Source organism: Brienomyrus brachyistius, chromosome 5 (genome assembly GCF_023856365.1).
Source record: "Brienomyrus brachyistius isolate T26 chromosome 5, BBRACH_0.4, whole genome shotgun sequence".
In the NCBI taxonomy this organism is placed as follows: Eukaryota; Metazoa; Chordata; class Actinopteri; order Osteoglossiformes; family Mormyridae; genus Brienomyrus; species Brienomyrus brachyistius.
The window spans coordinates 9322964-9347560 of NC_064537.1; the positions used below are offsets into that span (position 1 = coordinate 9322964).

Below are 24597 nucleotides of genomic sequence, written 5' to 3' on the forward strand. Positions count from 1 at the left end.
AGGGAGGATACACGGCATATCGCTACGCCCAGCCCGCTGCCGTAGCCGGGGCGACGGCTGCCGCAGCCGCTGCCGCTGCCTACAGTGACAGGTGAGGGTCACACGCCTTCTTCCGCAGACACACGCGCCACAGGATCCGAGTCCTCAACAGTATGTTCCTCTCCCCTGTATACAATGGTGAGGCCACAGGGGGCAATGGCCTCAGCTGAAAGCCGATTGGCCCCCAGAGTGCACCATACCCTGTCACTCACCAATACAAAGCATATGATTGGCTAATGAAAAGGTTGGCCCCTCTGTATGAATTATGGCCCTTCTTACGCCTCCTACTATGAAAATTCTAGAATCGCCCTAACGACTCCTGTAATGCCATTTCTTCTTAAGATGGGCACCAGGCGTTTATTTCTGTCTCCAACCTTTGTGCCTCCTTTAATTCCTGTGTTCTCTAGACGTGACGTCGTTTTAATTGAAAAGCAGGAAGCCGTAGTCAAAGCACATTTAATAGCTGGTGTCTGTGCCGCGTTTGCTCCTGTCTGGGGCCTGACTGTGCTGCGTCTGTCTCCGTCCCCTAAGTTACGGCCGAGTTTATGCCGCAGACCCCTACCACGCCCTGGCCCCTGCCGCGGCCGCCGCGTACGGAGTGGGCGCCATGGTAAGAGTCACTCTACCGAGGATGTCGCATGAACAGAAAAACCATTGCCATCGCTCGTCATTAATCTGCAGTGCTTTCCCTCCATTTTCTCACTGTTAGGGATCGTGGCTAAATTCTTTGACATGAATAAAATGAAAATGTGCCATTTCCTCACTCCTCTCTCTGTCTCTTGCAGGCCAGTTTATACCGGGGTGGATACAGTAGATTTGCCCCTTATTGAATGACCTCGACGTCTCTGCACCCCCCCCCCCCCCCCCAACAACCCCCCTCCCCCCACCTTCTGTAGTTCAGGAATCAAAACTCCATCTGTCTCCCCGGAAAGATGCTGCCTGTTAGAGGCACAGCTCAGAAAGAGACGTCAAATGTAATTGTCAGTTACACCTCCAAAGCGTGATATTACGGAAAATCAACCATCCAGAAACTGCTGGGACGAACCAGGACAGCCGCTAGCAGAGGCTCTGGACTTGACAGGCTGTGGATAAACAAAATGGCCACCGTGAGGCCCTGCGGTCATGCTGTTCGGGTCCATTAACACCATCCTTTAAGAGTAGAGCATCTAGAATCAACCAATGCACAGTTGTAAATTACACTCTCTCTCCCCCTCCCCCAGTATATCAGCTTTTTTTTTTTGTCAGTTTGGTGTTAAGTGCACACCTCTTTGGAAGGTGCCAGTTTGGGTGAATTTTTTAGGGGGGGTGCACCTGAGTTAATAGGGCACAGATATTCAAGCTCATGTTGAAGTGAAGCAACTTTAAAGAAAACTTTACAATGATCAGCTGCGGAAACACAAAACAAACGCAAAACTGACAATGGGAAAAGAAATGCAAAAATGACTTTTTTGATATGCATTACCTCATTCGGGTTTTTGTCTATGGGGAAAATTAGTAGTCGAATAATAGTTACTACAAAAGGCATTAACATAAATTAGATGCGTCACACCGCTCGTCTTGCGTTTTAACAAACTTATTGTTATTATAATGATTATTATGATTATTATTTACAATTTTCTCCTGTGAAATATTCCTCTTTGTTCCTGAGTATCTGTACCACAGTTATGAATATAATTGCTGTCTCTCTTATATTCTGTTGGCATGAGTGTCTGTACGATGCATTACTCGGCACAAGAGTACCTTGTAAATATGCGGTGTAGCCTGTTACTTACGGACACGACGACACGCCTCCAGACGGCGGATGGAAGTGCATGCGTGGATTGAGGTTTCTATGGGGGTGGGTGGGCACAGAGAAATGCTACCTACCACGACCTGTGCTGGGTTACACTGCACCATCAGGGCAAAACGGCACCAACGTTTTGTTTTGTCTGGAAAACGCCAGGGGCGCCGACCAGCCCCGGATTGGGCTCTGTCTGGTCATGTGACATGACCTTTTTAAACACAGAGGTTATTTTTGTTAATGAATTGTTACCTCTCTCCTCTCTAAGTCCAACAACCTGGTTCCCAAGCGGGTTCCCCATTCTCTAGATGTGTGAGAGTAGTTCAACTGTTCATCTATGGAAGACACAGCCAATTTCTTACTATTATTTGTCTTTTTTTTATTTTTAATAAAGTTGGCAATTGTGGGCAATGTGAGGAGATCTGGACAGTGACAGAAAGATGTTACAATGTATAAATTCTGGTTGTAGAATCGCTGAAGCTTAATTCCATATCTTCTAAATTGTATGTTTTTTTTTTGTTTGGTTTTTTTTTTAGATTCCAAAGATTCTTCAAAAGCACATTTCTGGACACACGTAATCGTGTTATACTGTATATTATTGTTGCTGTTATTATTATTGCTGTTATTATTATGGATGTTTTGATGTTACGTTATTTTTTATATTTTCTTTCCTTTTTCTGTGTGTTGCCTTTTCAGAGAGGTTCATTTAGATGCGACTTTTTAACTGTAGTCAAGGATTAATACTTTAGACGAGGGTTCTCAATGCTATCAGATGACTAAAGGCAAAATGAATTACGTAACCGCAATCTTTAGGAGGAATATCGACAATAAAAGCTCAATTTCATTCTACATTATATTTTTTTGAGTTTGAAACATTGATTTTTACCCTCGTTTGGGTCGTCTTCCTTTTCATTGTAATTGAAGGGGTCGACCTTATGAAATTGAAATGTGTGTCATTATTTCAAGCGATGAATAACAGCCCAAGTGGTGAAGATGAGACTTTTTTTCCCTTTTCGTGACAATGAGCTGTGTTTAACGTAATTTAATTAGGCCTACCTGCCGGATAAAAGCTTATCCGGAAAGCACACTCCTCCTCTCGTTTGTATTTGGCAATGAGTCTCGTTCTTTATGAAACACTGATTGGGTTCTTTGTCAGGCCAAACCACTGAACGTTTTACTGGAGATTGGAGGAGGGGGGTGATCTCTGATTCTGCACATGTGACACAAAGGTGAAAGGTCAAGGGTGGAAGGCTAAAGCAATATCATTGGTTACTGATGTGTGTGGGATCATCCTTTACCTTTTTAAAGGTATTTTTAGTAAAACCTTAAAAGTTGGCATATATCAAGGTTTGGCTAGAGGTGAGGTTGCATATCAGACATGTGCATGTTATTAAAAAAAGAGAATCGCCCTGGGGTGCGAACAAAATGTTCATATTGCGATGTTATGGGCGTGTCCCCGTTTTGGCATTGGCGTGGAGGGTGCAGCAACATCTCATTTTGCGTCTGTTTATTCGTTTGGCACAGACCATGTGACACGTCCTCATATGCATTCCGCAGTCATGCTGTACTTCTGTGCGTTGCATGACAAACGAGCATAAATCCTGTATGAAAACACGCCACGTGACCTCAGAGATGCGGGGCGTGCTTTTTTTATTGTTCCCCATTAAGAATGTCATTGTCTTTGTTTCTATCCCTTGGTTTACAGTGAGTGATATCGTGTATTTTCTCATATTTCTTTCATTATGTCTCTTTTTTGTTGGTCTGTTTTCTATTAAATGTACATAAAGGTTTTTTAATATCTTGTCAGCTGTTTATATTGACAGTCATCGCAAATGATGATGTGCTTCACCTAAACGACTGTGTATGGGGAAACTGGTTGCAGTTGGGAACATTTAAATATTTGCCTTTAGTGAAAAAACAGGAAAATCGTAGACTTTTCTGAGGGTAGTGATGGATCAATTAATAAGCAATGGGTACAACACCCCTCTCTTCGCAACGTAACGTTGGTTAAAACAGCAGGGAGCGGTCTCTTAACTGGTCTCCGTTAAATGAATAACAGTTTTTCTATAAAACGAGAAAAAACCCTTGTAACAGCTCTCGGATCGATTACTACAGCACACGGTTAATCTTAGAGCTTCACTGCAGAAAATTATCTGCGCAGTGGCGTCGATCTAGTTGAGCACTGCTGCAACAAAAATAAGGCGTTTTAGGGACCCCGTACCGCATGCGTGACCATTAGAAAATCATTTATTAAAAAAAAGCACTATATCTAGGGTTAACTGCCAGCTGGGACGTCTTCTGCAGCCGTCATTAACAAAATAAATCTAAATAACTCCATCGATCTCCCGTAGGTGCCACCTATTTCACAGCGTTCTGTTTATAGCGACTATAACAAAAACTCCTTATAAGTCATGCTTTCATAATAGAAGATCGACCTAATTTCAGATGGATATTTTCTTAATGGCTTGGGCGTTATCTTTAGCATAACTTTGAGTATTCTGACATTTTGGCTCCCTTTATATACAATGATGTCAAATGCTTCTGTTTAGTATTTATTCGTTACAAATGGCACTTTGGTGGTGTATTAGGTAGCACTGTAGTATTTTTCATGCTCTGCGGCGTCCTGGCAGCCTGTCCTGCACGTCAGCCCCACGTCCCCTAAGCTGCCTGTCATGATTCCGGACATCGGGTATGTGAAAGGAATAGACGTTTAGTGTAAAGTTTCTGAACATTTCGAATATATTTGCTCCATGTGCGTTTAAATGGTGTGTGAGTATGCGATGGGTTGGAGCCCCATCCTGGGTTGTGTCCAGCCTTGCGCCCGTAGCTCCGAACCCCCTGCGATCCTGAATAAGACACGCAGAGTTACTGAAGATGGATGGATGGGTGGATGGGCGGGCGGACATGTGCGTTTACGTGCATACAATAACTTTCTCTTTTATTTTTCCGTCGTGGAAAGCTGAATGATATGGGATTTGAGACGTGTGTTCTTTGTGTTGTAATTACACTGACAACCACAGCGTGTCAGTATAACTGCATTAATCACCGCTAAGATCGGCAGCTCCTTCTCAGCGCTATTATAAGAAATTGCGGGTTTAGGGCTGCACGGTGGCCACACACCCACCTCTTTGAGCTCGTGTGGATTTCCTCCAGCAGAACAGAAGGTCTGGACGTTTTGCAGTCCCTTGATTAGGTGGAAGGTTGAGCCAGGAGGATATTCGGGGACAAGACTGCAATTCTACCGTCGGCAAGCATTTCTCAAAATGAGAAGGATAGTTTTTCACATTGTTAAGATGAGCTTCAGACTTTTCCACCCCAGGATGAAATACTAAATAATTTATATACGGCACATAGTGTAAATATAGATGCACATGTTCAGAATAAGATAATGAGGTTTTTGACGCTATCAGTCTCGAGTTTTTGCTCTGCTCTCAGTCTCACTGCAGAGGTAGTTTTGAAGTACAGTCTTGCCTGTCACTGAATACAGTCGGATATGTATTTGTGTATTCAGATGTATAACTGGATACGAAATCTCTCACCCATTTAGCCTAATTTTCCCCGTATAATCCCATTAAGATTAAGCAGGGAACGGCCATGACGCTGACTGTTCCAAGCAGAGCTATACTAAGGATGGTGTAGTAAACGTCATACGCGAGTGACCCAGGAGTCTCAGTCTCCTGCTCAGAGGTTATCAATCTTCCGACTGACATGGTGTTTATTCCCCAGAAACAGAAAAAAGGGCAGACGTGCTTTCCAGTGCTTCATTACGGGTCGGACCAAAGCTTTGGGTGAAGCGTTATGCATTTTACTCTGTCCTGAATTAATATTTCTGTGACTATGCATGGTTTCCACCCTTTTCTTCTTTTCCTCCTGGCCTCGCTTTCTGTAATTTGGGATGGCTCTATTAACGACATCCATCGTTGGCACCATCAGTATTTATTGTCTGAGGACGTGTGCTATATTAAAATCCATCTGGATCGATTTCCTGAGGCTTGCAGTGGCCTCAAATTTACATAAATTACATATGTGTGTAATTTTAGCTACATATAATTATACATTATAGCTACACTGATGACCCTCACGTATCGCTTAAATCAAACCTAACTGCATCAGCAGCATCGTTGAAATTCTACACACTGGTTTAATCCATATTTAAATATGGGGGAAGATATTACTTTTTTTTTTATTAGTAATCAAGCTTGGGGTCTTGGTGCCCAGTCAGAAACTGTTTTATTGAAAACTGGCATAGAATAAACAAAGGAACAGCCGGTGTCTGATCATTATTTTAACAATCTTTCCTAGAAATTCTGTTTATAAAATTACTTTAATGTGTGGAGAGTGTCGGTCACCTAGACCGGCGTGCAGAGGGGGTGTTGCTGGTGCGGTTTGACCAGGGTACTGCATGGGCTTTGACTGGGACTGTGTGTGACTGTATAGTCTGAGATTATATTAGTACTCTCACATTCACATTCACATCGGTGGAGATTCCACTCATGACAGCATCAACAAATTGATATATCATCATGCTTACAGCTTTAAATATGTAGTGCTGCGTGTTTATCTGTTGTTTTGTTCCTGCTCTCGATTTTGGGGGATCCAGACTGGCAAAAAAGACTTTGTAATTCCATCTCTTCTTTTGCCAAGAACTTTCGGAAAGAATGAATGACCGTCTTTGGTTGACTTCTTTGCGTTTTCGTTCACAGCGTCGGCAGACTCCTTCCCGCCGTCAGTGCAGCTTCTCTGTCTTGAATGTGAACCCGTTAGGTCTCTTTTTGAATAGCATTGGCTAAAAGTCACTGTCACAGTCACTGTGAATAGACGCATGGGAGTTTGCCAGTGTTCATGACATGAGGTACATGACAGTTAGAGTTTTCACCATGTGACACGCGCTACAGATGCCGATTGGCCGTCACCTAGCTTAGTCACACTCTATACCTATCTCATTGACATGCAGTAGTGCTTTCCTTGCCTGGGATCTGAGCTGACACTATCCCCCGTGCCAATCAGCGAACCTTCCTCTTCATACTACTCCACCCCACCTTTGCTCTCTATTGTTTCCGAGATTGTATTTTGTATTTATTTAGCATTTACTTTTATCCAGACTCATGTATAGTTGAGCAGGTCGGAGCAAGCTAGTCCCTGGACCAATTGGGGTTAAGCGTCTTGCTCTGGGGCCCGACAATGACATCACTCTGCCCACCAAGGGATTTGAGCTGATGACCATTTGGATTATAGACACACATTCCTAACTCACTGAGCCAGACGCTGCCCGTAAAGAAAAGCACTTGACTCCAGGGAGACTGGTATGAGGACTAAACCACCATCTATTGGCTTCCAGTCTCAGTCCCTCACTGGTCCCTGCTCTACACAATAAAGCCAAACTGGGCCAATCTGTGACAGACCCAGCCGTTGGACACTAAGGCTACATTTAGAGTCCGGTTGTCCCAGACAGACTGCTGGCCTGTTTTCCACATGCCCAGAGTCTGCAGAGTTACTGCTAAAATGAGTGTTTAAAGAGGCCGACTGGCATGGGTTGGCTTTGGATGTGTCTGCATTAAGCTGTGGGTATAGCAGGGGTGAGATTCAGGTGATGGTCAGAGTCACCGCCGGTGATGGGTGAGCATCACTATCAGCCTTGCTGTGTCATTGATCACTTGTACAGCAGCAAGGCGAGAGTGCCCCTGCCCCCCCCCCCCCCCCCCCCCAGGCCAGATGATTGAGGACCTCCCTAGACGTCATGATGGCAGGCAGGCAGAAGTGAAGATTCCAGGACCAGAGAGTACAAATCCAGACCAAGGTTTTGTTTCAACCAACCAACTGAGTATAAAGAGTCACAATCACAGAGTACCCAACTGGGTGGTTGAAACGAAATCATGGTCTGGATTTGTATTCTCTGCACCTGGAATCTTCACCTCTGCAGGCAGGACAGATGGACCGAGAAGAGCCCCCCAAGGACAACAAAACAAGTCTGTGTCTGAGGTAATGATGAAGAACAGTCAGAAAGATGTCCTGTCTCTCCCCTCTTTCTGAAAAAGGGCATTTTTTGGTCATTCTGTGTGCATGAGTATTGAATAAGTTTCTCTGAAATTATAAAAGCGGATCCTCATACGGCTGACTGGTGCAGCACAAACAATATATATTTTTGCCCTATATAAATATATAATACAGCTCTTCTGCGTTAATCCAATTTTCATCAAATAGCAATTCAACCCAGAATATTTTAAATAATCCTGTAGCAGAATCTTATTTATTTGTAGAAAATTTCCATTCTGCCTCGCATTCTTCACCTGCTTCCTGCAGATTATGGCCACTGGCCTCGGACCAACATCAGTGGTTCCCCCATGAATCCTCAGCGCCTGGATGAGTTAAGAGCCGACTGACTCGTTATAGGAAATGTGTGGCGTTTCCTCCACCTGGCTGTGAGCCCTGTGCCAGAAAATAAAAAATAAGGATGGTTATTTCATTACCTCTTACATCAGTGTGCGAGAGGCTGCATGCCGGAGGTCATGGCAAAGCAGTCAAAAAATAAACAGGGCGGAAGAAAACTGATTATCTTCAGTCCTGAAACCTGACTGTCATTTACTGCAGTTCAAAGGGCTGCCCTTGTGTCATAATAAGTCTCTACTATTACTGAATGAGATAGAAAATGCCCTCCATATTGTTACATCACACATACAATGGCATCTCCAAAGTGTGTGCTCCTCTGAATGGGGGGGTGCCAGAGGTGCTCCAGGTTCCTCCATCAAAAAAAAAATGCCGTTTGAGATTCTAATGCTTAATTATATGCAGGGTGTGAGGTCTCCGCGACACCTTGGGCAGGATCCAGGTTGTCTGTGACCTTGCACTGGACATGCAGTGTAGCTGCATAAGGAAGTGTGTGTGGCCGCTGAACTGGCCACTGGATCAGGGAAATGTGATGAGAGGGAAGATTTCAGTTGCTTCAATTAAAATTTTAATCAAGAATTCACATTATAAAACATGCAATACTTGCTGAAATACAAGAAAACACAAGGTAGCAAAAATACATTTGTTTTGTGGAAAAATAATACATTTGTAAAATATAGATTGTTATTCCTGAGCTGTAGCGCTAAGGTAAAATTGGCTCTGCATTGTATGTCTTTGATACACAATAATTTCAGTCGCAGTGACATTTAACGACACATTTATGGTTGCACACATCTTTCTTTGTTACAGGTTGCCCTTGAGGGTAGTGTTGTCTGGGGAAATCAGAGTATGGTGCATATTTAATCAGATCCTCATTGTAATCTGGGGCCCCAAAGGCATATCCATGTGGAAAGTGTGGATGGTGTAGCCTGGGGTCCGACTGGGGAGTCCATGTGGAAAGTGTGGATGGTGTAGCCTGGGGTCCGACTGGGGAGTCCATGTGGAAAGTGTGGATGGTGTAGCCTGGGGTCCGAATGGGGAGTCCATGTGGAAAGTGTGGATGATGTAGCCTGGGGTCCGAATGGGGAGTCCATGTGGAAAGTGTGGATGGTGTAGCCTGGGGTCCAAATGGGAAGTCCATGTGGAAAGTGTGGATGGTGTAGCCTGGGGTCCGACTGGGGAATGGTGAGCGACGGTAAGAGGTGGGGGTGGAAGAAGGAGGTTCAGATGATGCCGAATTTGGCCAGGTCACTGAGCTCCATGTCACCGAAGGCTTCCCAGGGACAGATGACAGTGATATCTGAAAGAGCAAGAGAGTGCTGTGAACTGTGCACCCTAGGAAAGCCATTATTATGAGTAATACTGGTACTGTGCATTATAAGGTAGCCATTATTATAAGTATTATGTGTACTGTGTTCCCAAGAATGACTATTATAATAGAGTACTTATTGTACTCTGTTCCACTGACAGGGATTTAGTGATCGTTACCTGTGCCGAGACCCTCCATTCCTGGGATGTCGTCTCCAAACCTGAGTGCCGGTGGAGGGAGGAAAAGCGTATGAGCACAGAGAAGTAAACAGTAAATGCTGGTTTAGTTTTATTATGCAGCTTAATGTGAAGTATTCTGAGTGCCTGTTATTACCAGACAGCATGTGCAGATGGTGACCGCAGAGGTGAATGTGCATGAATGCATTGATGCTCATTAGTGACCCTTGAGAGAGACGCCGGGGACTTGCGGCTTGGTGTCCTTGAGAGTGGCTTTTCCCGGTGGTCACTTCCCGCTCCTGCCTCCCAACTTACCCTTTCTGTCCGGGCTTCGGGGCCTTGCTCTTAAAGGTGCGGGTGGTCCTCTGCTTGAACTTGGGGGGTCCCTTCTTGGGACTGCTAGGTCCTGCCACGGCAGTGGGGACAGGTAGGGTGCTTTCTGTGGGAGCCTCTCTGCTCATCTCTGGGGTTTGCTGAAAAGATTTGGGGGAGGGGAGGGTGTGAGTGCAATACACCCACCAGGAAGCACCAGCCTTTTAACTCAGCATGTACTTTCTTTTTTTACCCTATACTGCCCCCTACCTGTCACTTTCTTCATACTATACACACTTATTGCTCTTGCATGCTGCTAATCCTTATCGATATCTATCCATCCATTCATCATCTAACCTCTTTATCCTGGTCAGGGATTGCAGAGTTAATCCTTATAAATGACCTTAAATTAAACCCTGTTGAGTTACATAACCCTCGACACTTTCCGGAATAATCTGCGTTATGTCTGTAATTACAGCCTATTTTCGGATGCCGTCAGACACAGACGCACAAAAAGGCCGAAAGGGGCCTGTTTCTATTCAGGGCTGTATTTTCTGAGATTAGAATGAATGTGTTCTGGAATAAAATCTGTGCAACAGTAAGGATATGTTACTGCTAGCCTTGTTACTCGACTGCTGCATGTGGGACGGTGTATGGCTGCATGCATGAGGTTTTATATAACCAGGTCATCCACAGTCAGCAGTTCTCACTCTTGGATACTTTGTAACACAGGTTCTTTGTAGGTCTGACCCCCCCTTGGAGTTTAATGTCCTTTCATGTTCTCTTTCCTCTCTACATCCCTTCTCCCATCATAGCTGCTTTGTATCCCCGCATAGACAGGCAGGCAGCGGCCTAGTGGTGAGGCTTATTGTGTTTGCGACCTAAGCTTAAAATGACTAAAGAACAAACCTAGGCTTTGTTAACCTGGCTAACCTGATCTGATGACAGCCATTACAGCCACTTCTGTGCTGTAACTGAATATGCACATTTGAATATTTGGATCTAATATTTCATTAGTATAGTAACAGAATATTGAGTTATATTTCTAACATCTTGAATATTTCTATAGCTTTGCATTTGTTACAGTGTAATAATTAACTTTAACAGGTAATTGCTTTATATGATGAACTTGATAGGCTGCTGAGTTTTGTATAGAAGCGTAAGGATGCAAGTAAGACAGCAGAAGCCTTGAGCCTAGGAGCATCACAGTCTTTTGACCGTCACGTGTGCGCGTGTCTGCATGTGCCCTACGATGGCCTGGCATCCCACCCAGGGTGTACCCCAGCCCCGTGCCCCGCGATGGCCTGGCATCCCACCCAGGATGTACCCCTGCTCTGTGCTGCCTGGGACAGACTCCAGGCCTCTCTGTGACTCTTAGAAGATGGATAATGTGTGACTCATAAAGTGAGTAAATAAGTGAGAGCTTCCTCTAGCTGAATGACATCATCTTTACGGCTTCACCCTCTCTGCATGATCGCATGCTTACCCAGGTGTTGCTAATGTACAGGTAATTATGACACGAAGCCGAGAAGACTTGTTTAATTAAAATCACGTTGATTAATCTTTCTATAATGCCATTTCCCCGGGTCTGTTATGGCATTTGTGTTATTCCCCTCCATGCCTAGTGAATAAATACACAGCAGGTACGTTGGAGAGTAAATTGTACCTAATTGAATTTAGTTAACATAAACTCATCATTCCTTTTAGTATATGTTAATGTGCCTAAGGTTGCCAAGCTAACAGCAGACTTGGAAGCTTCCACACTTTGCGGTTTCCTCATTGCGCTGCCCCAATTGTACCGGGACCCTAAGCGTCCAGCATCTCTGCATCTCCCTCTCTCTCCCTCACTCCTGCTCCTCTTACCTTCCTTCCTTGGGGCGTTTGGTCTCCCGTTCCTCCCTCCCTCTTTCCGAGAGCCGGTGTAGTGATCGGGCTCCTTGGTCTGTGGATCCTCGTTACTTCCTCTTCTCTCTGCTATCTGGTGTTTCTCTCCACCTCCTCTCAGTCCTACCTTTTTATACCCATCCTCCTGCTCACATCTCCAGCAGCCTCCCCCCCATGTACAGTGACAGGGATAAGAAGGTGTATTTTAAGGCCTGACTTACGGGTGTGTAAGCCTGCATGTCTTTGCAGGAGGTCTCTTAAAATCAGCCTCCTTGAATTGAGATTTAGCCCTTTTCTCTGAATCCTGCCCTAAATATAAACTCAACCCAGAATAAACCCCACATATATTTCTATTGCGTTTTTTTCCTTTGTTTTTGTCAACAAGCATTTATCCTTCATCAAAGTGAAAGAATGTTTCCATAATGTTTGTCAGTGTCAGTCATCATAATGTAGAATATCAGTGATTCTTTAATACCGTGGGTGCCTGTCCCCTTGGGTGCCATGTCCTCTTGGGTACCTGTCCTCTGGGGTGCCATGTCCCCTTGGGTGCCTGTCCCCTGGGGTGCCATGTCCCCTAGGGTGCCTGTCCCCTTGGATGCCTGTCCCCTGGGCTGCCTGTCCCCTTGGGTGCCATGTCCCCTAGGGTGCCTGTCCCCCTGCGTGCCATGTCCCCTGGGGTGCCTGTCCCCTGGGGTGCCTGTCCCCTTAGGTGCCATGTCCCCTAGGGTGCCTGTCCCCCTGCGTGCCATGTCCCCTGGGGTGCCTGTCTCCTGGGGTGCCTGTCCTCCTGCGTGCCATGTCCCCTGGGGTGCCTGTCCTCCTGCGTGCCATGTCCCCTGGGGTGCCTGTCCCCTTGGGTGCCATGTCCCCTAGGGTGCCTGTCCCCCTGCGGTGCCTGTCCCCTGGGGTGCCATGTCCCCTAGGGTGCCTGTCCCCCTGCGTGCCATGTCCCCTGCGGTGCCTGTCCCCTTGGGTGCCTGTCCCCTTGGGTGTTCCAAACCCATGTCCCTTGCTGAGAGTTCATCTACCCTGTTTCCAGTTTTGCTCTTTTCCCTTAATTGTATTTGGCAACAGGTTATATGTTTAAATACCAGGACTGGTTCTGTACCGTAGAGCTCTGTGTTTTAGTGAACAGAGCCAATAAAATGTTACCGAAGATGTAAGATCTGCTGAGGAAGCAGAACAATGGAGGGATGTGTTTGTCCACTTCATGTAACTGATAATTATTTCAAATTGTAGATTATAGACTCAGTAGCCGTTGGTTTCTTGTGCTAGTCCAGTGATGCCTGTAATCCCACTGTGATGCACCTTTCAAGAGCTAGATACCAACTAAACTAATGTACCATATTATCCCACTTACTGTTTCCCCTGGTGGCTGCGCAGAAGACTGTTGAGCCTAACCCAGAAAATAATTCCATATTATGTTTTTCTATCCCTCCATACTTTTACCCTGGCAAAAAAAAAATAGTACATATATGCGCAACAAATTTGACGTGACTGTAAAATAATTTGCTCTCAAAGTTGATGCATCAGTCGTCATCAGCCAATGACGAGTACGAGTATATAATTTTTATGAAATTTTATGATGCCTGTTTAAGATTTTTAATAATGGATGACTTGCGCTGGGTGTTGCCCCTGGGGAAGATTCTGAAATCTCAGTAATGTTTGGTGGACAGAGGTCCACTAAGGCATGGGTGAGAGCCAAATCTATTTAAACTGGTTTTAACTGGTTTCAACTGGTTTCATGCACTAGAAATGTAATCCAGGTACGGCCGTGCATATATTCTCAGATATATACAACATTACTTTCTTGTTGAGGTCTGTTTTGGCGCAGAGGATGTCGGAGTTCCAGTACCACTGGAACTAAGCACTGGAATTCAAACTGGAGGAAGCTTAAGGCCAGAGGTTTGTGTCCTGGAAGCTTTTGATTCATGTCCCAGAAGGAGTTTGACGAAGAGCTTCACTTGATCTGCTACACAGAATGGTTATGTGTATGTTGATAAATTATATTTATTGATATTATTTATTAATATTTTAAATCCTGGTTTAATCCTGGTTCTGCTGGCAGAAGGCTACGCTGAGCAGCAGGCTGCTTCAAGGGTCAAAATTTCTAAGACAGCAGTACACAAGAATAAGGTGAAATACTATTCTGGTAAATATTACAAATGAAGCACCGGCGTAGTATTAGTTGTTTAAAATAAATTAAGTCGGTAATAATGAAAAATTATTTCAATCCAAGTAAATGTTACAAAAAAAATTCCAAAAATTCTCAAGAAAATGATATTGTTCGAGCTGCTGAACTGCTGTACCGAGATTGCAAAAGGCGTCGTGCTCACCAGTCAGCTAAATTAGTGCATAAGTGGAGACTTAACCTGCCATCTGCTTAAAAATGCTTAGCGAGAGAGTAAAACAGTGGCAAGTGTAACCCTCAGTCCCAAAGCCTTATTGTGTAATCTGTTCCTCACCTCTATTTTAAACCTTGTTTTTATCGGTTAATATCGGTTACCTTAATACCCAGCACACAAGGCATAATCTCCTCTAAGACATCATCACGTTTGAGCTGTGCAGCCTCTGTAAGCCAATTTGTAACCCGACGGCTTATTTTACCCATAACAGCTTGCATAATATTTGGTGGGTATCGCCTGGGACCGTAATCCATTAGAGAAATCAGGAAGTGTGTCTGTTGCAAATAATTACTTGGAATAAAGTTCTTTGGGTATCGTGAGACGTATTTGCGGAGAGTTTTCATGCTTACGCGTGATTACCCCTAGGGGGCAGTATCGACTTTCATTCTTATGTGTTGTGGGCAGAGTGATTAGCTCTGGGGGCAATATCGGCTAACTGGATTAAGTTTGTTTTGGTGGGGGTGGGGGTAGAGGGGTTCGGTGAAGGAGAAGGACGAGGTTCACAGCGTACTTTTATTTAAGAAAGACGCAGCCAAAATAATAACAAAAGATGTGTACAGTTGGTATGCCGCCCGTCCGTTGATTTTCGGGACCACCCCATATTTTGGTAATTTATCCTGGAAAAAAATTAATTTCATTCCGGGACACGGAATGTCCCTATTAATTTCCTTATCGAACAGACCCAAACAAACCTCTGGAATGGCGTCACTATGTGCAGTGGTGTCCAGTATTCTACAGGACTGAAGTGGCAACCCTTGTGTACAAAATTATTGTCAGGTCTGTACATCGTTAAATGGATTTATAATTCTGAGACTTTCAAAAGAACAAAATACCCGCAAACATGATTATTAATGTAGATGTATATTTTGGGACGTTGAAAATGCCTTTTCTGGGTTAATCAACAATGTAGACCAAACGATACAGCCATATGCAGGCGCCAAACCCCGTGTCTGTTTTGTCCTGTTCGTTCGTTCTGTTCAGCCTTGTTCAGTCTGTACTCCCGCTAAAACCAGCCACGTGTCACACACACCCAGCCAGTATTTTCACACTCGTCGTCATGGAAGCTCCCTGCTCAGAATTTCACTCTCAGCCACACCTTGTATCTTGGTTATTTAATAACTTGTTTATTGCTAAGCCTGCTTCTTTGTCCGTGTCTATGTTGTAAAATGCCAAGTGCTTCCGTTACATGTTCAAATACGGATACTCATCTTGTCTAATGATTTAAAAATGTACTTGTTTCCCAGCGCTGTTGTTTGTTCATTTAAAAAGTGTTTGGAGATCTTAGCTTACAAGTGTCCTGCGGGGCTTGACTTCCTTCCTGAAACTGACACTTATCAAGAAGCACAACGCTGAACGGTTTGATGAGGGAGGCGAGAGCGGTGGAGGGGGCGGCACACAGAAAGCATGTCCCTGTGAGTGACCCCCCCCACCCCATGACTGTTTGAGAAAATATGGGAGGAGGAGAGGTGGCGGGCCAGTGCGGACAGGGGTCAGGTGATGAGGATGAGGCGAGAAAGCTCTCAGTTTGGGCTCTTTGTGGGTTTTAAGGAGCCCAGATGGATTTAGTGAAAGGTTCAGGAGAGGAAGGTGGGGAGAAAACAGATGGGAAAATCACTGCCCCCCTCCTCCAGCCCTGCGGTATCCGTCTGGCTGGCTACCAGGCAAGCAGGGATGGAGCCAGAACTGATACACATCAGATGCTAGTTGTCAGTGAAAACTAAATGACTCTCTTCATTCATCCATTTGAGCAGAGTCCTGAAAATGTGGCACTTGGCACAAAAACAATCCCTTTAAGTCCTGTGCTGCTTGAAGGATATTGTAGGTGTTTCCGTCTGTTTTTTTAAATTAGAGCGGGTTCGAGAGATAAATGCAGTGTAACTGGAATGATCTCGCCGTCCCAGGTGTTATTTTTTTAAATATTTATAACGGGGGAGGGAGGAGCAGATGGAAAGGAGTGAAAAATGGGACAGGCTGGGGGGTGGGGGGAGGGGGTGGCTGCCCCTGTATAAACTCCATGGGCATTGCAGGGCTGCTGCAGCTGAGTATAACATCTCCAAACACCCCCCCCCCAGTTAATACCCATCATCTGTTTAATCTGTTTACTGGGAGAATGATGCTGTGGACTTTGATGATCCAGCAGCTGGACTCAAGACCTGCAAGTCACTGATTTTTAATGACCCATCTGTTCACGGGCTGCATTGGAATTTAATTCGGTGGCAGATGTGACACTTTCGCGCGACACGGCACAGGCGCGACACAGCACAGGCACGGCACAGGCGCGGCACGCTGGCGCGTTCAGCGGCAGGTCTGGCTGAACGCAGCCATGATGCCTCCTGGTCCTTCAGCAATGGGGCTCCGGCAGAGACTTCCTGGGAGAAACCTAAAACTTCACTGGAGATTTTATTGCATCCAGGCATGTGTCTTTAACACACGGTGTTAGGGATGCAGAGAAAGTGCCCCCCCCCCCGACAACCTGTGTGTCTATATCTCGCCCCGCTTTGCAAGAATGATGCAGGAAAACAAAGGACCTCGAATCACCTGGTGCGGACTGACCTGACCTCTGAGCCTCAGTGTGTTTTGTGTTCCACGGTCACTTAAATTATAAACTAGCTTTATTTTAATTTAGATTTAACTGGCTTTCATTGTACGTTTATATACTTGTGTATATACTTAAAGGCAGTTCTTCCATTCTAATCCAGTTTAGATGTCAATTTGGTAACTCTACACATACTGTTACGTCTGTCTAGCAGTTATTTTATTTTATGTGTTTCATTATATATTTGCTATCTTAGACTTTGCAGGCTTACATTTGTTCGCCTTCTTCTGCAGTTGACTCTGGTCCCTTAAAGAATCCGGTTTTCTGTTTAACGGCACCTAAAATAACACCACTGTCCTCCATGATTTCATTATTTTGGCTCCTCGGCTTCCGGCTGATCTGTGTTTCTCAGGAGGGTGACGGGACACACTGTATCCGCTTAGGTTCTGCTTGAGACGCCCGACTCGCCGGTTCGAAATGGGCTGCCACCGTTTCATCTATATGGCATTTGTTTCTTATTGACGTTGATCATGTAAAATAGTCATCGGAATTACAGGAGTTGGATCTTCAGTTCACATCTATTTCTCCAGAAATATAGCCCATTAAACTAATGGCTTTAAATGAGTGTCACAAGCTGCGTGACCTAATATAATCATCTCTAAATTCAACCAGCTGAGTAGTTTATTTAATTCCATCTATACAATTTCCAAAAAAAAAAAGAAAAACAAGTGGATGTTTGTCCAAGTTCCAGCAGAGGGAAGGAGGCCGTTTCCTGAGGGTCTCCTTAGAACCACTTATTGGCCTGAATAATGATGCAGAACCTTAAATATGTATGATCTAGAACTTTCTATTTTTACGCACCTAGTTTTTCTAAGGTGTGTAATGCCACTCAGTGCCACTCGAGAGACACAATGCCCTTTCCCCATAGTCAGGACGGAAACTGTTAGTAGAGATGAATTTCACATTTTTAATGGGTGTTTTTAAGTGCTAAAGTGTAAATATCGTATAGAATTACTAGATGAAGACTGTGAACGATAAACCAATTAAATGCCATCTATTCGAATGTTTACTTAATTCACCTCAGTATACACAAAATGAACGAATAAACTGTATATAAAAAGTTCAGAATTGTTTCAAAGCATAAAATTATAGGTTCTCTGAATATTATTCATGATACTTGAGATAGCCTTTATGTGGGGTGGCAGTGGTGATGCATGTGTTCGATGTGCTTGCATGCAGATTTCAGTCGAGTGAACAGTGCCCTCTGGTGGTGAGATTAGCGTCTACCTTTACTTTCATATCCTGGTTCAAGCGGACCGGTGTGTAAGCAGGTTTGCTATTTCTCTTTAAACCTTTCACAGTTTGATACTGAGGGGAGACTAAATGTGAGACCAATGTATACAGTGACTTAAATGAGGCGGAATGTAACCTCAGTTTACACTGAGCTACATTTGAGTGCATAATGAAATTTAAGATTGTCGAAGGAAGGTTGAAAAGTCAAAATGTCAATTAGTGCTTTTTTACTGAAGCAGAAGATCATTGCGTCTCATTTTATTCACTAGTTGAATCCATTAAGTTCCTGTTTAGATTAAGGTGGAGGAGTGGGGCAGGTATGACACTGGAAATGTAAACCACGCAAAAGAGCATCTCAGCTGCTGATGACTCTACCTTACCCATCCCCCACACTGATCGGGGGGGGACACGTACTCCAACATGCGGTTACCTCACCCCACCAGTAGCACCTGCCGAGTTCACACGCAGGCACCAATCGGAGTCACACACCAGGTCATGTGACGTGGGCAAGTGAGACTGGCAGGCATTCATGCGCTGGCACCGTCCCGCAGAGAAGGAGATACGCCGTTCTCAGGCTTTCTAAAGTTCTCTTAAGTTTTCTAAAGCTACCTGAAAGCTAAGATGCCGTTTACGCTCCTTCTTGCCTTACTCATCGTGTCAGTCACTGCAGAAGAGAAAGGTGAGGTGTACGCATGGCTTTCAACACGACCCTGATAAGAATGTACCAATCTCTGTATTGGCCTCCTTCCCCTGTATTGGTTCCTTCGATTTATTTTAGATATTTCATTTCTTATGTCGAAGGTAATCTTTAGTTTTTTTAATGGGGACAATTCAAGTTTAGCGTCTTATTGAAGAAGCCAACATGGATTTTCAGGTTACAAGTCCCTGACTTCACGTAATAGGCTACCGTCTGCCTGAACGCATGACTGTATGGATATATAAACACATTCATATATGTGAATCTAAATTTGCAGTTGTCTGTATGTCTTTTTCAAGACTGTTAGCTGTGTTACAGTGAAGCTTACAGTGAAGTTGCTTGCGCTCTCTTTGTTGGGGTGTGGGTGAGTGGATTAGGACACTGTACCTGTGATTTTAAGGTCTCTGATTCAAATTCCGTGGTCGGCAGAGTGATTTCAGTGTTGGGCCCTTAAGGCCAATTACTCCAGCCACTGGCTGATCCTACTTTCACTTTTCGATGTTGCTTTGGATAAAAGTTTCTACTAAATAAATAAATGTGGTCGGTTCCTGGTTTTATAATAGTGAGGTGGGAGGTATGTGTCACTGCGCCGGTGGTCAGGGGATCGGCCCCAGGTGCATGCTGCCTGTTACCACCATTGATCTTTCTGTCTTCCTGCAGACAGCGCCCTCCCCAGGCTTGGAGACGTCAGCGCAGTCGAGTCCTTCACCGATTCATCTGAAGTGGTCGTCATCGGGTTCTTTGAGGTCCGAGGTGACATAGGAAGGAGAGGCGGAGTGGGGAGGCAACCATACGTGGATCTGGGGGGTAGGGGGGTGGCAAGGGGTGGCCATGGTCATCCTAGACTGAAACCTGGCCACCTCAATGGTCACCCCCATTGTATTTGCATTTTTGTGGCATTTTTTTCTTGCCTAGAATTACATTTCTTATAGTAGAAGAACTTTTCTCTACAGCCGCAAGAGACACACTTACTGAATTATAAACAACGTGGAGTTATAGCATTTAGGTACCTTAAATATTCCCTTATTTTCTAGATGCCTTACATTCACATTTAGATTTATGTGCCGCCCCCAAAATGACCTCTGGCCCCCACGCTGGAAACCCCACTGAAAAATCTCTGGTTCTGCCATCCGGAGAACGGGATCCATCACACAGACACCCATGTGCCGGGATACCGGCACCGAAATTAAAAGTGCAGCAAAAGTTTGGGACTGAGAAAGAGGGACATTCTGGGCAGTTTCGCGTTTATGGGCTGAACCGTAATGATGTTGTCCACTCTCGCTTGATCTTTCTCAAAACCGCAGATCTGGCAGAGAAGCCGTCTGCCGCTGTGGTCAGGGAGAGTGGGCACCTGTCCCAGAATTCCGCGCCTCTTGGCCAAACTTCCTGTGCGGGGGCTTGAGGGCTAGTTGGACAGGAAATGAGGGAGCTGTGGGATTGGCGCGGCCTCCTGGTCCTCCCAAACCACAGTAAACATAAGAGGTACAGCAGAAGGATGGAAGAGGCAGAGGAATGGATGGAGGTTTTCAAGAAAGAGGTTGTAGGGTACATTGCAGTAGACAGGGAGGAGATATATATAATTTGCACATAAATAAATCACATCTCTGAGCGTGACCAAAATCGTCAGTATTTGCGCGATCCTGTTTGTTCCATTTCTCCATGTGTCCTGGTCACTCTCCTCCTTCTGTCCATCCCTCTCCATTTCCCTAGGGGGGGGACAGTTTTGGCTATAAGGAATTTGTCACGGCGGTGTCCGAGCTAAACGACATCCCTGCAGCCTTGTGCCATGAGAAAGCGGTGTGGCCCCATTTCAACGTTGCCTCTGACACCATCTCCATCTTCAGGAAGGTAGCCTTCGTCCTGGTGCAGACTCTGTCAGCCACAGGGTCCTGGATCTTGGTTTTGCGTTGTGTGTGGTACCTCCCTGCGATCTACTTACCACACAAGGTTCCTCCCTATCTTTCCACGGCACCCTCCTGCCTACCAGGCCGACCTGCACCAGGAGAACCTGCTGCTCTCCAAGGCCCAGGGGCTGGACGTCGACGGACTGACGCGCTTCTTCAGCATCAATAAACTGCGCTACGTCACCGAGTACAACCAAGTGGTACGTTTTGTGGCGGACACGAAGGCATCCCATAATGCCATGCTCTAGCGTCACCGCTGTTCTCTCGTTACGTCCCATCGATGCTGCGCTAATCGACCTACGTGCAGGCACCGCTCGGCAATGCGGCAGCAGCATTCCTTGCGTAAGGCGAACGTGTTTAAAGGGAGAGAGATATCTAAGTAAGGACAGGAAATGCGTCCCAAGCTCTCGCCCTCACAGCCTAAATATATTACGTAGTTATTTTCACCTTTTCATCCGTTCAAATGTAAGTCCATTAAGGTCATTACCCTCAGGCGTGCATCATGAAGAATTCAGCCAAAAGAATTCAGCCAGAATTCAGACTGAAAAACGAAGGAAGGCACAGCTGCAGTGACACCCCCCAGGGACCAAAAAGCTCACACAGAGTCTATAATGTTCATTTATTTTATCTATTCGTTCCCCCCACACCCCCAGACAGCAGTGGGCCTCTTTAAGTCGAAGGTGAAAACGCACCTCCTGCTGCTTGCCAACAGAGGGAGCCGTGATTTCGACGACCTTAAAGACAGAATGGCGGCTCTCGCTCCTGAATACAGTGGCAAGGTCGGTAACGGGCTACATGCCAGCTGACGATCAATCCGTACTTTAATGCCGCCGTCTGACGGCCCTCCCTGTCCCGCTTACAGTTCTTGTTCGTGCTGGTGGACGGGACCCTGAAATCCAACGTCCGCTCCCTGGGCTACTTTGGACTAAAGCCGAAACAGCTTCCCAGGTTGGGGATCTACAACCAGGACTTGGACAGAAGCTGGCTGCTGCCCCCGGGGGAGATCACCCCAGAGCGCCTGAGGGAGTTTTGTGATTCCTTCCTACAGGGGGAGCTCCAGGTGAGAAGAGAAGCTGAATCGGTCACCCCGGGGTTCGGACGTCGCCACACCAGCTGCTCATTGTTTTCTGTCTGGTTTCTCTGGCTGTTTTCTTGACTGTTTTCTGTCTGGTTTCTCTGGCTGTTTTCTTGACTGTTTTCTGTCTGGTTTCTCTGGCTGTTTTCTTGACTGTTTTCTGTCTGGTTTCTCTGGCTGTTTTCTTGACTTTTCTGTCTGGTTTCTCTAGCTGTTTTCTTGTCTGTTTTCTGTCTGGTTTCTCTGGCTGTTTTCTTGACTGTTTTCTGTCTGGTTTCTCTGGCTGTTTTCTTGATTGTTTTCTGTCTGGTTTCTCTGGCTGTTTTCTTGACTGTTTTCTGTCTGGTTTCTCTGGCTGTTTTCTTGACTGTTTTCTGTCTGGTTTCTCTGGCTGTTTTCTTGACTTTTCTGTCTGGTTTCTCTAGCTGTTTTCTTGACTGTTTTCTGTCTGGTTTCTCTGGCTGTTTTCTTGTCTGTTTTCTGTCTGGTTTCTCTGGCTGTTTTCTTGACTGTTTTCTGTCTGGTTTCTCTGGCTGTTTTCTTGATTGTTTTCTGTCTGGTTTCTCTGGCTGTTTTCTTGACTTTTCTGTCTGGTTTCTCTGGCTGTTTTCTTGATTGTTTTCTGTCTGGTTTCTCTGGCAGTTTTCTTGACTGATTTCTGTCTGGTTTCTCTGGCTGTTTTCTTGACTGTTTTCTGTCTGGTTTCTCTGGCTGTTTTCTTGATTGTTTTCTGTCTGGTTTCTCTGGCTGTTTTCTTGTCTGTTTTCTGTCTGGTTTCTCTGGCTGTTTTCTTGATTGTTTTCTGTCTGGTTTCTCTGGCTGTTTTCTTGACTGTTTTCTGTCTGGTTTCTCTGGCTGTTTTCTTGACTGTTTTCTGTCTGGTTTCTCTGGCTGTTTTCTTGATTGTTTTCTGTCTGGTTTCTCTGGCTGTTTTCTTGACTGTTTTCTGTCTGGTTTCTCTGGCTGTTTTCTTGACTGTTTTCTGTCTGGTTTCTCTGGCTGTTTTCTTGATTGTTTTCTGTCTGGTTTCTCTGGCTGTTTTCTTGACTGTTTTCTGTCTGGTTTCTCTGGCTGTTTTCTTGACTGTTTTCTGTCTGGTTTCTCTGGCTGTTTTCTTGACTGTTTTCTGTCTGGTTTCTCTGTCTGGTTTCTCTGGCTGTTTTCTTGACTGTTTTCTGTTTGGTTTCTCTGGCTGTTTTCTTAACTGTTTTCTGTCTGGTTTCTCTGGCTGTTTTCTTAACTGTTTTCTGTCTGGTTTCTCTGGCTGTTTTCTTGACTGTTTTCTGTCTGGTCTCTCTGGCTGTTTTCTTGACTGTTTTCTGTCTGGTCTCTCTGGCTGTTTTCTTGATCCTTTCCCTCTACTGTCCGTCCGTTACACACCACTTATGCTCTTTGTCTCTTTTCCTCAATTCTGGTTTAAGCTTTTCAATTGTCCTTTACGCTACTGGTCAAATGAATCAGTCACATAACTGAAGTACTTTCATATATATGGCATTTGAGCAAACTGATTTGGATTTTGTAATCATACAAAAATATTACATTTATATAACTACTCATATGTTGCTTTCCAGGAAAATTTTACACTGAAGTTTGAAGCTTTTTTATTTATTGATTCTCTTTGGAAGTTCCACTGTCAAGTGCTAAGCCATAGTTTGCCTATGAAAATGCTCTGTTATCAGAGATGTCAAGCATATATCAGAGTCACAGCCCCTTTTCAAAACCAGGCAGACCCACATATTCACAGCTGAAAAGACCACACCTCTCACCCGTCCATCTATCTCTCCATTTTCCATAACCACTGATCTAGTATGGGACCTAGTTAAGCCTGTAGCCTTTCCCAGGAAGCATAGGGCACAGGGCTGGGGACACCCTGGATGGGATGCCAGTCCATCACAGGGCACAGGGCAGGGGAAACCCTGGATGGGATGCCAGTCCATCACAGGGCACAGGGCAGGGGACACCCTGGATGGGATGCCAGTCCATCACAGGGCACAGGGCAGGGGACACCCTGGATGGGATGCCAATCCATCAAATGCGGGTTTTGCTTTGTAACTCACATGCGTGCCTAAGTGTACATTTATCACGTAGCTACTCTTACAGCCCCCCCTCCCTGCCCACCTCCCCCTCAGAAAGTCCAGGCGAGGCTTTACGCCTCTGGTCCTCCCCCCCCCCCCCCCCCCCCCGTGCTCATTTTCTTCACCCTGACTTTATTCCCTCACTCTCCCGCTGGCTCCGTCAAAAAAAATAAAAATTATATATATATATATGATCTCTGATTCTCGCCGAACTGGCAACCTAAATCATACTTTGGCGTGTGAACTGGTATGTAAACAGAGTTTATAAAATGTTTGGACAGGGAATCGATCACGGTGTTGATACTTGCCGTGAGATTGTGCCTAACAGAGAACACAGTGTGAAGGCTGCAGAGATGATGCTGAGATATCGTCCATCGTTTTGCAGAAGCAGACAGAGCAGGAGAAGAAACCAAACTCAAAAACGGAGCTCTGAAGACGCCGGACTGTGATGTGAATCAACCATCAAATCTTTCTCTTGTTTTTATTTGATTGTATTCACCCTGTGGCCACTATATTAGGTGCCCCTACAAAGCACCAGATTAACCCCCCATTTGCCTCTAGAACCAGTTCAGGAATAGGCGAGTTGCGCATTCAGAGATGATTTCTGCACCATGCTGTTATACTGATTGGCTATTTTTGTACTTGTGGGTTTCCTATTACCTTTGTCGAGTCTGCCGGTTCTCCTCTGATCTCTCTCTCATCAACAAAGTCTTTTTGAGTCACAGAAA

General features: G+C 45.2%; 3 protein-coding genes across 7 annotated transcripts in view; 2 read left to right on the plus strand and 1 right to left on the minus strand.

Annotated features, from left to right (window-relative positions):
• rbfox2 (RNA binding fox-1 homolog 2) overlaps positions 1 to 913 on the plus strand; it is a 29724-nt gene extending 28811 nt beyond the window's left edge. For 2 of the 4 annotated variants that reach the window (XM_049014615.1, XM_049014617.1), the window contains exons 10-12: positions 3 to 91; positions 571 to 649; positions 825 to 913. In XM_049014615.1, the coding sequence (XP_048870572.1) occupies positions 3 to 91; positions 571 to 649; positions 825 to 869 (213 nt within the window). In that variant the 3' untranslated portion in view covers positions 870 to 913. Of the gene's footprint in view, positions 1 to 2; positions 92 to 570; positions 650 to 824 lie in introns of those variants that run through there. The other 2 variants (XR_007398125.1, XR_007398124.1) reach the window with 2 other exon arrangements.
• A 7872-nt stretch (positions 914 to 8785) lies between these two features.
• Positions 8786 to 11968, minus strand: LOC125742556 (retinal cone rhodopsin-sensitive cGMP 3',5'-cyclic phosphodiesterase subunit gamma-like). Its single transcript, XM_049014661.1, has 4 exons — positions 11864 to 11968; positions 10004 to 10161; positions 9692 to 9732; positions 8786 to 9503 (listed from the first exon to the last, which is right to left on the minus strand). Exons 2-4 carry the CDS (start codon positions 10147 to 10149, stop codon positions 9427 to 9429), a joined length of 264 nt encoding a protein of 87 aa, XP_048870618.1. The 5' UTR covers positions 10150 to 10161; positions 11864 to 11968; the 3' UTR covers positions 8786 to 9426.
• A 2925-nt stretch (positions 11969 to 14893) lies between these two features.
• Positions 14894 to 24597, plus strand: LOC125742536 (endoplasmic reticulum resident protein 27). Of its 2 annotated transcripts, none has more exons than XM_049014639.1 (7): positions 14894 to 15066; positions 19476 to 19561; positions 20526 to 20663; positions 20803 to 20919; positions 21373 to 21498; positions 21582 to 21779; positions 24255 to 24597. In XM_049014639.1, exons 1-7 carry the CDS (start codon positions 15000 to 15002, stop codon positions 24300 to 24302), a joined length of 780 nt encoding a protein of 259 aa, XP_048870596.1. In that variant the 5' UTR covers positions 14894 to 14999; the 3' UTR covers positions 24303 to 24597. The 2 variants fall into 2 exon arrangements, with proteins under 2 accessions (XP_048870596.1, XP_048870597.1); XM_049014640.1 differs by lacking the exon at positions 14894 to 15066 and adding an exon at positions 18631 to 18797.

Coding starts and splice junctions, on each gene's coding strand:
- LOC125742556 (XM_049014661.1), bottom strand. CDS start 10,149: ATGAGCAGAGAGGCTCCCACAGAAAGCACCCTACCTGTCCCCACTGCC. Junction 9,733..10,003: donor CCGAAGCCCGGACAGAAAGG/GTAAGTTGGGAG, acceptor ACCGGCACTCAG/GTTTGGAGACGACATCCCAG. Junction 9,504..9,691: donor AATGGAGGGTCTCGGCACAG/GTAACGATCACT, acceptor TTGCTCTTTCAG/ATATCACTGTCATCTGTCCC.
- LOC125742536 (XM_049014639.1), top strand. CDS start 15,000: ATGTGCAGTGGTGTCCAGTATTCTACAGGACTGAAGTGGCAACCCTTG. Junction 20,664..20,802: donor CCATCTCCATCTTCAGGAAG/GTAGCCTTCGTC, acceptor CCTGCCTACCAG/GCCGACCTGCACCAGGAGAA. Junction 21,499..21,581: donor CTCCTGAATACAGTGGCAAG/GTCGGTAACGGG, acceptor TCCCGCTTACAG/TTCTTGTTCGTGCTGGTGGA.